Here is a 13,701-nt window from a genome sequence, read left to right on the forward strand (position 1 = left end):
GGTAGTAACAGTAGGGTAGTAACAGTAGGGTAGTAACAGTAAGGTAGTAACCGTAGGGTAGTAACCGTACGGTAGTAACAGTACGGTAGTAACAGTAAGGTAGTAACCGTAGGGTAGTAACAGTACGGTAGTAACAGTAGGGTAGTAACCGTAGGGTAGTAACAGTAGGGTAGTAACAGTAGGGTAGTAACAGTAGGGTAGTAACAGTAGGGTAGTAACAGTACGGTAGTAACAGTAGGGTAGTAACAGTAGGGTAGTAACCGTACGGTAGTAACAGTAGGGTAGTAACCGTACGGTAGTAACAGTAGGGTAGTAACAGTAGGGTAGTAACCGTAAGGTAGTAACCGTAAGGTAGTAACCGTAAGGTAGTAACGGTACGGTAGTAACGGTACGGTAGTAACAGTACGGTAGTAATAGTAGGGTAGTAACAGTAAGGTAGTAACCGTACGGTAGTAACAGTAGGGTAGTAACAGTAGGGTAGTAACAGTAAGGTAGTAACCGTAGGGTAGTAACCGTACGGTAGTAACAGTACGGTAGTAACAGTAAGGTAGTAACCGTAGGGTAGTAACCGTACGGTAGTAACAGTAGGGTAGTAACCGTACGGTAGTAACAGTAGGGTAGTAACAGTAGGGTAGTAACAGTAGGGTAGTAACAGTAGGGTAGTAACAGTAGGGTAGTAACAGTACGGTAGTAACAGTAGGGTAGTAACAGTAGGGTAGTAACCGTACGGTAGTAACAGTAGGGTAGTAACAGTAGGGTAGTAACAGTAGGGTAGTAACAGTAGGGTAGTAACAGTAAGGTAGTAACAGTAGGGTAGTAACAGTAGGGTAGTAACAGTAAGGTAGTAACCGTAAGGTAGTAACGGTACGGTAGTAACGGTACGGTAGTAACAGTACGGTAGTAACAGTACGGTAGTAACAGTAGGGTAGTAACAGTAGGGTAGTAACAGTAGGTAGTAACAGTAGGTAACAGTAGTAACAGTAGTAACAGTAGGGTAGTAACAGTAAGGTAGTAACAGTAAGGTAGTAACCGTAAGGTAGTAACGGTACGGTAGTAACAGTACGGTAGTAACAGTAGGGTAGTAACAGTAGGGTAGTAACAGTAAGGTAGTAACAGTAGGGTAGTAACAGTAGGGTAGTAAACAGTACGGTAGTAACAGTACGGTAGTAACAGTAGGGTAGTAAACAGTAGTAGGGTAGTAACAGTAAGGTAGTAACAGGGTAGTAACAGTAGGGTAGTAACAGTAGGGTAGTAACCGTACGGTAGTAACAGTAGGGTAGTAACCGTACGGTAGTAACAGTAGGGTAGGTAGTAACAGTAGGGTAGTAACAGTAAGGTAGTAACCGTACGGTAGTAACAGTAACAGTAGTAACGGTAGTAAACGTACGGTAGTAACAGTAGGGTAGTAACAGTAACAGGGTAGTAACAGTAGGGTAGTAACAGTAGGGTAGTAACAGTAGGGTAGTAACAGTAGGGTAGTAACAGTAGTAACAGGTAGTAACAGTACGGTAGTAACAGTAGGGTAGTAACAGTAGGGTAGTAACCGTAGGGTAGTAACCGTAAGTAACAGTAGGGTAGTAACAGTAGGGTAGTAACAGTAGGGTAGTAACAGTAGGGTAGTAACAGTAGGGTAGTAACAGTAAGGTAGTAACAGTAAGGTAGTAACCGTACGGTAGTAACAGTAGGGTAGTAACCGTGCGGTAGTAACCGTAAGGTAGTAACAGTAGGGTAGTAACAGTAGGGTAGTAACAGTAAGGTAGTAACCGTACGGTAGTAACAGTAAGGTAGTAACAGTAGGGTAGTAACAGTAGGGTAGTAACAGTAAGGTAGTAACCGTACGGTAGTAACAGTAGGGTAGTAACAGTAAGGTAGTAACCGTGCGGTAGTAACAGTAAGGTAGTAACCGTACGGTAGTAACCGTAAGGTAGTAACAGTAAGGTAGTAACCGTACGGTAGTAACAGTAGGGTAGTAACAGTAGGGTAGTAACAGTAGGGTAGTAACCGTACGGTAGTAACAGTACGGTAGTAACAGTACGGTAGTAACAGTAAGGTAGTAACCGTACGGTAGTAACCGTACGGTAGTAACAGTAGGGTAGTAACAGTAGGGTAGTAACGGTAGGGTAGTAACGGTAGGGTAGTAAGTGTAGGGTAGTAACGGTAGGGTAGTAAGTGTAGGGTAGTAACGGTACGGTAGTAACCGTACGGTAGTAACCGTACGGTAGTAACAGTACGGTAGTAACCGTAGGGTAGTAACCGTAGGGTAGTAACAGTAGGGTAGTAACAGTAGGGTAGTAACAGTAGGGTAGTAACAGTAGGGTAGTAACAGTAGGGTAGTAACAGTAGGGTAGTAACAGTAGGGTAGTAACCGTACGGTAGTAACAGTACGGTAGTAACAGTAGGGTAGTAACAGTAGGGTAGTAACAGTAAGGTAGCAACCGTACGGTAGTAACAGTACGGTAGTAACAGTAGGGTAGTAAGAGTAGGGTAGTAACAGTAAGGTAGTAACCGTACGGTAGTAACAGTAGGGTAGTAACAGTAGGGTAGTAACAGTAAGGTAGCAACCGTACGGTAGTAACAGTACGGTAGTAACAGTAGGGTAGTAAGAGTAGGGTAGTAACAGTAGGGTAGTAACAGTAGGGTAGTAACAGTAGGGTAGTAACAGTAGGGTAGTAACAGTAGGGTAGTAACAGTAAGGTAGTAACAGTAAGGTAGTAACCGTACGGTAGTAACAGTAGGGTATTAACAGTAAGGTAGTAACCGTGCGGTAGTAACCGTGCGGTAGTAACAGTAGGGTAGTAACAGTAAGGTAGTAACCGTACGGTAGTAACAGTAAGTTAGTAACAGTAGGGTAGTAACAGTAGGGTAGTAACAGTAAGGTAGTAACCGTACGGTAGTAACAGTAAGTTAGTAACAGTAGGGTAGTAACAGTAGGGTAGTAACAGTAAGGTAGTAACCGTACGGTAGTAACAGTAGGGTAGTAACAGTAAGGTAGTAACCGTAAGGTAGTAACCGTACGGTAGTAACAGTAAGGTAGTAACAGTAAGGTAGTAACAGTAAGGTAGTAACCGTACGGTAGTAACAGTAAGGTAGTAACAGTAGGGTAGTAACAGTAGGGTAGTAACAGTAGGGTAGTAACAGTAAGGTAGTAACCGTACGGTAGTAACCGTAGGGTAGTAACAGTAAGGTAGTAACCGTGCGGTAGTAACAGTAAGGTAGTAACCGTACGGTAGTAACAGTAAGGTAGTAACAGTAAGGTAGTAACCGTACGGTAGTAACAGTAGGGTAGTAACAGTAGGGTAGTAACAGTAGGGTAGTAACAGTAGGGTAGTAACAGTAGGGTAGTAACAGTAGGGTAGTAACCGTACGGTAGTAACAGTACGGTAGTAACAGTACGGTAGTAACAGTACGGTAGTAACAGTAAGGTAGTAACAGTAGGGTAGTAACAGTAGGGTAGTAACAGTAGGGTAGTAACAGTAGGGTAGTAACGGTAGGGTAGTAACGGTAGGGTAGTAAGTGTAGGGTAGTAACGGTAGGGTAGTAACAGTAGGGTAGTAACGGTAGGGTAGTAAGTGTAGGGTAGTAACGGTAGGGTAGTAAGTGTAGGGTAGTAACGGTACGGTAGTAACGGTACGGTAGTAACCGTACGGTAGTAACAGTAAGGTAGTAACAGTAGGGTAGTAACAGTAGGGTAGTAACAGTAGGGTAGTAACAGTAGGGTAGTAACAGTAGGGTAGTAACAGTAGGGTAGTAACAGTACGGTAGTAACCGTAGGGTAGTAACCGTACGGTAGTAACAGTAAGGTAGTAACCGTACGGTAGTAACAGTAGTGTAGTAACAGTAGGGTAGTAACAGTAGGGTAGTAACAGTAAGGTAGCAACCGTACGGTAGCAACCGTACGGTAGTAACAGTAGGGTAGTAACAGTAGGGTAGTTACCGTAGGGTAGTAACCGTAGGGTAGTAACAGTAGGGTAGTAACAGTAGGGTAGTAACAGTAAGGTAGTAACAGTAAGGTAGTAACCGTACGGTAGTAACAGTAGGGTATTAACAGTAAGGTAGTAACCGTGCGGTAGTAACCGTGCGGTAGTAACAGTAGGGTAGTAACAGTAAGGTAGTAACCGTACGGTAGTAACAGTAAGTTAGTAACAGTAGGGTAGTAACAGTAGGGTAGTAACAGTAAGGTAGTAACCGTACGGTAGTAACAGTAGGGTAGTAACAGTAAGGTAGTAACCGTGCGGTAGTAACAGTAAGGTAGTAACCGTACGGTAGTAACAGTAAGGTAGTAACAGTAAGGTAGTAACCGTACGGTAGTAACAGTAAGGTAGTAACCGTACGGTAGTAACAGTAGGGTAGTAACAGTAGGGTAGTAACAGTAGGGTAGTAACAGTAGGGTAGTAACAGTAGGGTAGTAACAGTAGGGTAGTAACAGTAAGGTAGTAACCGTGCGGTAGTAACAGTAAGGTAGTAACCGTACGGTAGTAACCGTACGGTAGTAACCGTACGGTAGTAACAGTAAGGTAGTAACAGTAGGGTAGTAACAGTAGGGTAGTAACAGTAGGGTAGTAACCGTACGGTAGTAACAGTACGGTAGTAACAGTACGGTAGTAACAGTAAGGTAGTAACCGTACGGTAGTAACCGTAGGGTAGTAACAGTAGGGTAGTAACAGTAGGGTAGTAACAGTAGGGTAGTAACAGTAGGGTAGTAACAGTAGGGTAGTAACAGTAAGGTAGCAACCGTACGGTAGTAACAGTACGGTAGTAACAGTAGGGTAGTAACAGTAGGGTAGTAAAAGTAGGGTAGTAACAGTAGGGTAGTAACAGTAGGGTAGTAACAGTAAGGTAGTAACAGTAAGGTAGTAACCGTACGGTAGTAACAGTAGGGTATTAACAGTAAGGTAGTAACCGTGCGGTAGTAACCGTGCGGTAGTAACAGTAGGGTAGTAACAGTAAGGTAGTAACCGTACGGTAGTAACAGTAAGTTAGTAACAGTAAGTTAGTAACAGTAGGGTAGTAACAGTAGGGTAGTAACAGTAGGGTAGTAACAGTAAGGTAGTAACCGTACGGTAGTAACAGTAGGGTAGTAACAGTAAGGTAGTAACCGTGCGGTAGTAACCGTGCGGTAGTAACCGTGCGGTAGTAACAGTAAGGTAGTAACCGTACGGTAGTAACAGTAAGGTAGTAACAGTAAGGTAGTAACCGTACGGTAGTAACAGTAGGGTAGTAACAGTAGGGTAGTAACAGTAGGGTAGTAACAGTAGGGTAGTAACCGTACGGTAGTAACAGTACGGTAGTAACAGTAAGGTAGTAACCGTACGGTAGTAACAGTAGGGTAGTAACAGTAGGGTAGTAACAGTAGGGTAGTAACAGTAGGGTAGTAACAGTACGGTAGTAACGGTAGGGTAGTAAGTGTAGGGTAGTAACAGTAAGGTAGTAACCGTACGGTAGTAACAGTAGGGTAGTAACAGTAGGGTAGTAACAGTAGGGTAGTAACAGTAGGGTAGTAACAGTAGGGTAGTAACAGTAGGGTAGTAACCATACGGTAGTAACAGTACGGTAGTAACAGTACGGTAGTAACAGTAGGGTAGTAACAGTAGGGTAGTAACAGTAAGGTAGTAACCGTACGGTAGTAACAGTAGGGTAGTAACAGTAAGGTAGTAACCGTACGGTAGTAACAGTACGGTAGTAACCGTACGGTAGTAACAGTAGGGTAGTAACAGTACGGTAGTAACAGTAAGGTATTAATAGTACGGTAGTAACAGTAGGGTAGTAACAGTAAGGTAGCAACCGTACGGTAGTAACAGTAGGGTAGTAACAGTAGGGTAGTAACCGTACGGTAGTAACAGTAGGGTAGTAACCGTACGGTAGTAACAGTAGGGTAGTAACAGTAAGGTAGTAACCGTAAGGTAGTAACCGTAAGGTAGTAACGGTACGGTAGTAACGGTACGGTAGTAACAGTAGGGTAGTAACAGTAGGGTAGTAACAGTAGGGTAGTAACAGTAGGGTAGTAACAGTAGGGTAGTAACAGTACGGTAGTAACAGTACGGTAGTAACAGTACGGTAGTAACAGTACGGTAGTAACAGTACGGTAGTAACAGTAGGGTAGTAACCGTAGGGTAGTAACCGTACGGTAGTAACAGTAGGGTAGTAACAGTAGGGTAGTAACAGTAGGGTAGTAACAGTAGGGTAGTAACAGTAAGGTAGTAACAGTAAGGTAGTAACCGTACGGTAGTAACAGTAGGGTAGTAACCGTGCGGTAGTAACCGTGCGGTAGTAACAGTAGGGTAGTAACAGTAGGGTAGTAACAGTAAGGTAGTAACCGTACGGTAGTAACAGTAAGGTAGTAACAGTAGGGTAGTAACAGTAGGGTAGTAACAGTAAGGTAGTAACCGTACGGTAGTAACAGTAGGGTAGTAACAGTAAGGTAGTAACCGTGCGGTAGTAACAGTAAGGTAGTAACCGTACGGTAGTAACCGTAAGGTAGTAACAGTAAGGTAGTAACCGTACGGTAGTAACAGTAGGGTAGTAACAGTAGGGTAGTAACAGTAGGGTAGTAACAGTACGGTAGTAACAGTACGGTAGTAACAGTACGGTAGTAACAGTAAGGTAGTAACCGTACGGTAGTAACCGTACGGTAGTAACAGTAGGGTAGTAACAGTAGGGTAGTAACGGTAGGGTAGTAACAGTAGGGTAGTAAGTGTAGGGTAGTAGGGTAGTAAGGTAGGGTAGTAAGTGTAGGGTAGTAACGGTAGTAACAGTAGGTATCCGTACGGTAGTAACCGTACGGTAGTAACAGTAGGGTAGTAACCGTAGGGTAGTAACAGTAGGGTAGTAACAGTAGGGTAGGGGTAGTAACAGTAGGGTAGTAACAGTAGGGTAGTAACAGTAGGGTAGTAACAGTAGGGTAGTAACAGTAGGGTAGTAACAGTAGGGTAGTAACCGTACGGTAGTAACAGTACGGTAGTAACAGTAGGGTAGTAACAGTAACAGTAGGGTAGTAACAGTAGGGTAGTAACCGTACGGGTAGTAACAGTACGGTAGTAACAGTAGGGTAGTAGGGTAGTAACAGTAGTAACAGTAAGGTAGTAACAGTAGGGTAGTAACAGTAGGGTAGTAACAGTAGGGTAGTAACAGTAAGGTAGCAACCGTACGGTAGTAACAGTACGGTAGTAACAGTAGGGTAGTAACAGTAGGGTAGTAACAGTAGGGTAGTAACAGTAGGGTAGGGTAAACAGTAGGGTAGTAACAGTAGGGTAGTAACAGTAGGTAACAGTAGTAACAGTAGGTAGTAACAGTAAGGTAGTAACCGTACGGTAGTAACAGTAGGGTAGTAACAGTAAGGTAGTAACAGTAAAGGTAGTAACCGGTAAACAGTAAGGTAGTAACAGTAGGGTAGTAACAGTAAGGTAGTAACCGGGTAGTAACAGTAAGGTAGTAACAGTAGGGTAGTAACAGTAAGTTAGTAACAGTAGGGTAGTAACAGTAGGGTAGTAACAGTAAGGTAGTAACCGTACGGTAGTAACAGTAGGGTAGTAACAGTAAGGTAGTAACAGTAAGGTAGTAACAGGGTAGTAACAGGGTAGTAACAGTAGGGTAGTAACAGTAGGGTAGTAACAGTAGGGTAGTAACAGTAGGGTAGTAACAGTAAGGTAGTAACCGTAGGGTAGTAACAGTAAGTAACTGTAGTAACAGTAAGGTAGTAACAGTAAGGTAGTAACAGTAGGTAGTAACAGTAAGGTAGTAACAGTAGGGTAGTAACAGTAGGGTAGTAACAGTAGGGTAGTAACAGTAGGGTAGTAACAGTAGGTAGTAACCGTAGGGTAGTAACAGTAGGGTAGTAACAGTAAGGTAGTAACCGTGGGTAGTAACAGTAAGGTAGTAACCGTAGGTAGTAACAGTACAGTAACAGTAAGGTAGTAACAGTAAGGTAGTAACAGTAGGGTAGTAACAGTAGGGTAGTAACAGTAGGGTAGTAACAGTAGGGTAGTAACAGTAGGGTAGTAACAGTAGGGTAGTAACAGTAGGTAGTAACAGTAGGGTAGTAACCGTAAGGTAGTAGTACGGTAGTAACAGTAGGGTAGTAACAGTACGGTAGTAACAGTAAGGTAGTAACAGTAAGTAACAGTAGGGTAGTAACAGTAGTAACAGTAGGGTAGTAACAGTAGTAACAGGTAACAAGGGTAGTAACAGTAAGGTAGTAACAGTAGGGTAGTAACAGTAGGGTAGTAACAGTAGGGTAGTAACCGTAGGGTAGTAACAGTAGGGTAGTAACAGTAGGGTAGTAACAGTAGGGTAGTAACAGTAGGTAGTAGTAAGGTAGTAACAGTACGGTAGTAACAGTAGGGTATTAACAGTAGGTAGTAACCGTAGGGTAGTAACCGTAGGTAGTAACAGTAGGGTAGTAACAGTAGGGTAGTAACAGTAGGGTAGTAACAGTAAGTAGTAACAGTAGGGTAGTAACAGTAGGGTAGTAACAGTAAGGTAGTAACAGTAACAGTAGGGTAGTAACAGTAGGGGTAGTAACAGTAAGGTAGTAACAGTAGGGTAGTAACAGTAAGGTAGTAACAGTAGGGTAGTAACAGTAACAGTAGGGGTAGTAACAGTAAGGTAGTAACCGTAGGGTAGTAACAGTAAGGTAGTAACAGTAAGGTAGTAACAACAGTAGGGTAGTAACAGTAGGTAGTAACAGTAGGGTAGTAACAGTAGGGTAGTAACAGTAGGGTAGTAACAGTAAGGTAGTAACAGTAGGGTAGTAACAGTAAGGTAGTAACAGTAGTAGTAACAGTAGTAACAGTAAGGTAGTAACAGTAGGGTAGTAACAGTAGGGTAGTAACAGTAGGGTAGTAACAGTAGGGTAGTAACAGTAGGTAGTAACAGTAGGGTAGTAACCGTAGGGTAGTAACAGTAGGGTAGTAACAGTAAGGTAGTAACCGTAGTAACAGTAGGGTAGTAACAGTAGGGTAGTAACAGTAGGGTAGTAACAGTAGGGTAGTAACAGTAGGGTAGTAACAGTAGGGTAGTAACAGTAAGGTAGTAACCGTACGGTAGTAACAGTACGGTAGTAACAGTAGGGTAGTAACAGTAGGGTAGTAACAGTAGGGTAGTAACAGTAGGGTAGTAACAGTAGGGTAGTAACAGTAGTAACAGTACGGTAGTAATTAACAGGGTAGTAACAGTAGTAACAGTAAGGTAGTAACAGTAAGGTAGTAACAGTAGGGTAGTAACAGTAAGTTAGTAACAGTAAGTAACAGTAGGTAGTAACAGTAGGGTAGTAACAGTAGGTAGTAACAGTAGGGTAGTAACAGTAGGGTAGTAACAGTAGGGTAGTAACAGTAGGGTAGTAACAGTAGGGTAGTAACAGTAAGGTAGTAACAGTACCGTGCGGTAGGTAGTAACAGTAAGGTAGTAACAGGTAGGGGTAGTAACAGTAGGGTAGTAACAGTAGGGTAGTAACAGTAGGGTAGTAACAGTAGGGTAGTAACAGTAGGGTAGTAACAGTAAGGTAGTAACCGTACGGTAGTAACAGTAGGGTAGTAACAGTAGGGTAGTAACAGTAGGGTAGTAACAGTAGGGTAGTAACAGTAGGGTAGTAACAGTAGGGTAGTAACAGTAGGGTAGTAACAGTAACAGTAGGGTAGTAACAGTAGGGTAGTAACAGTAGGGTAGTAACAGTAGGGTAGTAACAGTAAGGTAGTAACAGTAGGGTAGTAACAGTAGGGTAGTAACAGTAGGGTAGTAACAGTAGGGTAGTAACAGGGTAGTAACAGTAGGGTAGTAACAGTAGGTAGTAACAGTAGGGTAGTAACAGTAGGGTAGTAACAGTAAGGTAGTAACCGTACGGTAGTAACAGTAGGGTAGTAACAGTAGGGTAGTAACAGTAGGGTAGTAACAGTAGGGTAGTAACAGTAGGGTAGTAACAGTAGGGTAGTAACAGTAGGTAGTAACAGTACGGTAGTAACAGTACGGTAGTAACAGTAGGGTAGTAACAGTAGGGTAGTAACAGTAGTAACAGTAGGGTAGTAACAGTAGGGTAGTAACAGTAAGGTAGTAACCGTACGGTAGTAACAGTACGGTAGTAACCGTACGGTAGTAACAGTAGGGTAGTAACAGTACGGTAGTAACAGTAGGGTAGTAACAGTAGGGTAGTAACAGTAGGGTAGTAACCGTACGGTAGTAACAGTACGGTAGTAACAGTACGGTAGTAACAGTAGGGTAGTAACAGTAGGGTAGTAACCGTACGGTAGTAACAGTAGGGTAGTAACCGTACGGTAGTAACAGTAGGGTAGTAACAGTAAGGTAGTAACAGTAAGGGTAGTAACAGTAGGTAGTAACAGTAGGGTAGTAACAGTAGGGTAGTAACAGTAAGGTAGTAACCGTAGGGTAGTAACAGTACGGTAGTAACAGTACGGTAGTAACAGTACGGTAGTAACAGTACGGTAGTAACAGTACGGTAGTAACAGTAGTAACAGTAGGGTAGTAACAGTAGGGTAGTAACAGTAGGGTAGTAACAGTAGGGTAGTAACAGTAGGGTAGTAACAGTAGGGTAGTAACAGTAGGGTAGTAACAGTAGGGTAGTAACAGTAGGGTAGTAACAGTAGGGTAGTAACAGTAAGGTAGTAACAGTAGGGTAGTAACAGTAAGGTAGTAACCGTACGGTAGTAACAGTACGGTAGTAATAGTAAGGTAGTAACAGTACGGTAGTAACAGTAAGGTAGTAACAGTACGGTAGTAACCGTACAGTAGTAACCGTACTGCTGTAACTGTACTGTTGTAACCATAGTAACCATACTTTTGTAACCGTACAGTAGTGACCGTACTGTATTATAACAGTACATTAACAGTTCAGTATGTGTGTGTTGTTGGTGTACAGGTCCTGGAGGCTCGTCGAGCCCAGTGTGAGCACAAGGACCAGGACCCAGTGGTTTGGACTTGCCACAGAGTCATAAAGTGGATCAGAGACATAGACCTAAAAGTAGGTCCTTTTCCTAGTACAGAAACATCAGAATGCACCTGGATTCCATTCAGACTGTCTCCGTTTTGGACCAATAGACTGGTGTATACACTAGATCCTGATAGGGAAGTTTGTGGCAAATTTAGCCAAGTTGTTTGCTTGCCATTGTTCTTGTTGGATAACATTATGTCCCTATGTCTCACTGGTCAGGAGTATGCTGACAGTCTTCATGGCAGGGGAGTCCATGGTGCTGTGTTGGCTCTGGACCCCTCATTTGATGCAGATGCCATGGCCAAGGCCCTGGGAATCCCCAGCCACAAACATATGCTTCATCGGCACATGTTTGAGGAGATGAAGACTCTCTCCATCCCTGCCAGGTGATTGGTCTCCCTATATCATTTATGTTTTTAAGCTCCTTGGCAATAAGTAGAATGTTTTGTTGAATTTATGGCAGTGAAGTTAATTGACTCTTCCCTTCTTCCTACCCCTTGTAGGCAAACTAGTGTGGAGCAGGATTGTGAAGTGCCGGGAACGGGAGCCCCACCACAATCCCCTTCTGCTGTTAGCCGCTATAACGAGGAGATAGTGTCTATGAGACGAAGGTCAGGCAAGGTAAGAAGAAGCTACTTCAACCATTTTATTTATGAAGATGTCTCAACAAATGGTAGTTAATCGAAAGTAGGCTGGACTGTTCCACTGTGTATGAATTCTGTTTTGACTTATTCTTCCTCTCATTTTCCCAGAGTCCTCTTCGGTTTAACCCAAAGATCGCCATTGGGCGGGGCCTTGGTTACCATGGCAGCTGTGGATCTCTGCCCAGAGAGGCACGGGTGCAGGCTGTGCCCAGGACAAAGGGAAGTCCCATGCACACCTACAAGAATGTAGAGATCACCAATGTCTGAACTGTGCCCTGTGGGGGATACAGATGGTTGGACTCCAGGGGGAAAAGCATTCAATATCAACAGAATTGCTGTTTTTTGACCATCTAAAATAAATCCAAATCTTAGTTTTTGGAATTGACGATTTATTTTCAATTTCAGAAACATTTGATTTATTGTTCTACAGTAATAAATATCAGTGGACTTAATGCCTTATGTTTGAATAGGAGAAAACTGTAAACACGTTGTAACGTTCAAAGCTCCACTTTGCAGGAAAACTGGTGGCATATGTTTCCTTTCAAAGAATGACCGTCACAATTGTTCTTTAACAAGGCATCTCTTGTAACATACATGGAGGAACATGATGGTAATAATGTGTTGGCGCATAGCAAATGTCCATGGAGGGTGAAAGTGGTCTGTTCCTGTTGCCATGTCAGGAGGATGATCATTCACGGTGGTCAGGATCTCTGGAAGGAAGAAGCACGCCTCTCGGTCCTTCGACGTCCATGCTCTGTTCCATGTATCTCACTGCCCGGCCTGGCCGGCCTCCGTGTGAAAGGAAAGAGATGTTGGCCCGGCCTGCCTGGGTTTCCTGGCTCAAATCAGTTGCAGATGTTCACTACTTGTCTGGAACTTGGGACCCATATCTTCGGGAAAACTGCCATTCCCTGGGTTCCATGTAAGTTTAGAATTACATTCCCATATTGTGAGAGATAACTGGCCTTGAGTTAAGACAACAGCCATCAGGAGAATAAGGTGGGGGGGGGGGGTCTGGAAAATTCCAAATGCTTAGCAGAGCTTGCAATTTGTTCAAATAGCTCAAATATGGCCAAGAGGCACAGACTACAGTTTGTTATGTTTGTTAGAAATATAATACAATTCCTTGTAAACATGCTGGAAAAATTCCTAGAAACTACAGAGGCCACTCAGCTTTTCATACTGTTGAATTCAACTCTTTTGTTTGTTATTTGCAAAGGAGTCTTTCATTTCATTGTAAATATGGGAAAATATTACATTCTAATATTCAATTCATAATAAGATTTTGCTGTCTCTCAAAGTGATTACGATATTGTAAATATTTGTACAGTTTGCATTACGGATACTGAAGGTCTAATGACCTGGTGTAGAATGTTTACGTCGGCCAGGATGTCAAGGGAAATCTTATTTGTTTTCTATCATCATTAACTCAGAGTGCACGAGTATACAGTACAACAGTGTATTTCACCAGAGCATTCCACAACCATATCACACATTCAAACAGCTGGAGGGGGCAGAGAAACAGAAGAGAACAGGTATATCAGCTATGGCGATCTCCTACAAAAACCAACCCCAGCACCCTGGTGAACATAGTCAGATAGACATACAAAGTGGGAACATTAGGCTAGTTCAACCTAGTCACATGTGGTTGTAAGATGTGGTTTGAATATCAAAGGCTTGTGCGTTACAGAAAACGCACACTAAATTGTTGATTTGTTATGGCGTAAAACAGTCTACTTTCACTCAAGCATATCACATAAGTATAGTCAGACTACTAACAACAGAAAATAGTGGCAATTTCCATTATAATGAGAAAGAGGTCAGAGTTTATATTTTATTGTTTTCATATAGGTGTTTATGAAGTAATTATGTACTGTACATGTGCCACTGCTGAACAAAAAAATGTTTGAAACTGCTGTACATGAACTACAATACATGACTTGTGTTTTGTGTAGGCCTACTCAATAATAAAGATATAAATGCTGTCAGAAATGCACGTTATTGCAGTTTATTATGAGCATTTAAGAAAATCGAGAAGGGTCTAATTGCATTCGTTTCGTTTTCATTTGGATTTAGTCTGCTCAGACACTTTTCAGACATGCCTATTTAGGGGAATCCTAT

At 42.6% G+C, this 13,701-nt stretch overlaps 1 protein-coding gene across 6 annotated transcripts in view; it reads left to right on the forward strand.

Annotated features, from left to right (window-relative positions):
- The window catches only part of kaznb (kazrin, periplakin interacting protein b), a 162,726-nt gene extending 149,161 nt beyond the window's left edge, over positions 1-13,565 (forward strand). For all 6 annotated transcript variants that reach the window (XM_046342912.1, XM_046342911.1, XM_046342914.1 and 3 more), the window contains 4 exons: positions 10,865-10,966; positions 11,156-11,322; positions 11,440-11,557; positions 11,689-13,565. In XM_046342912.1, the coding sequence (XP_046198868.1) occupies positions 10,865-10,966; positions 11,156-11,322; positions 11,440-11,557; positions 11,689-11,847 (546 nt within the window). In that variant the 3' untranslated portion in view covers positions 11,848-13,565. The remainder of the gene's footprint in view (positions 1-10,864; positions 10,967-11,155; positions 11,323-11,439; positions 11,558-11,688) is intronic.
- Positions 13,566-13,701: the final 136 nt, after the last annotated feature.

The sequence above is a fragment of the Oncorhynchus gorbuscha genome, linkage group LG03, assembly GCF_021184085.1.
Source record: "Oncorhynchus gorbuscha isolate QuinsamMale2020 ecotype Even-year linkage group LG03, OgorEven_v1.0, whole genome shotgun sequence".
In the NCBI taxonomy this organism is placed as follows: domain Eukaryota; kingdom Metazoa; phylum Chordata; class Actinopteri; order Salmoniformes; family Salmonidae; genus Oncorhynchus; species Oncorhynchus gorbuscha.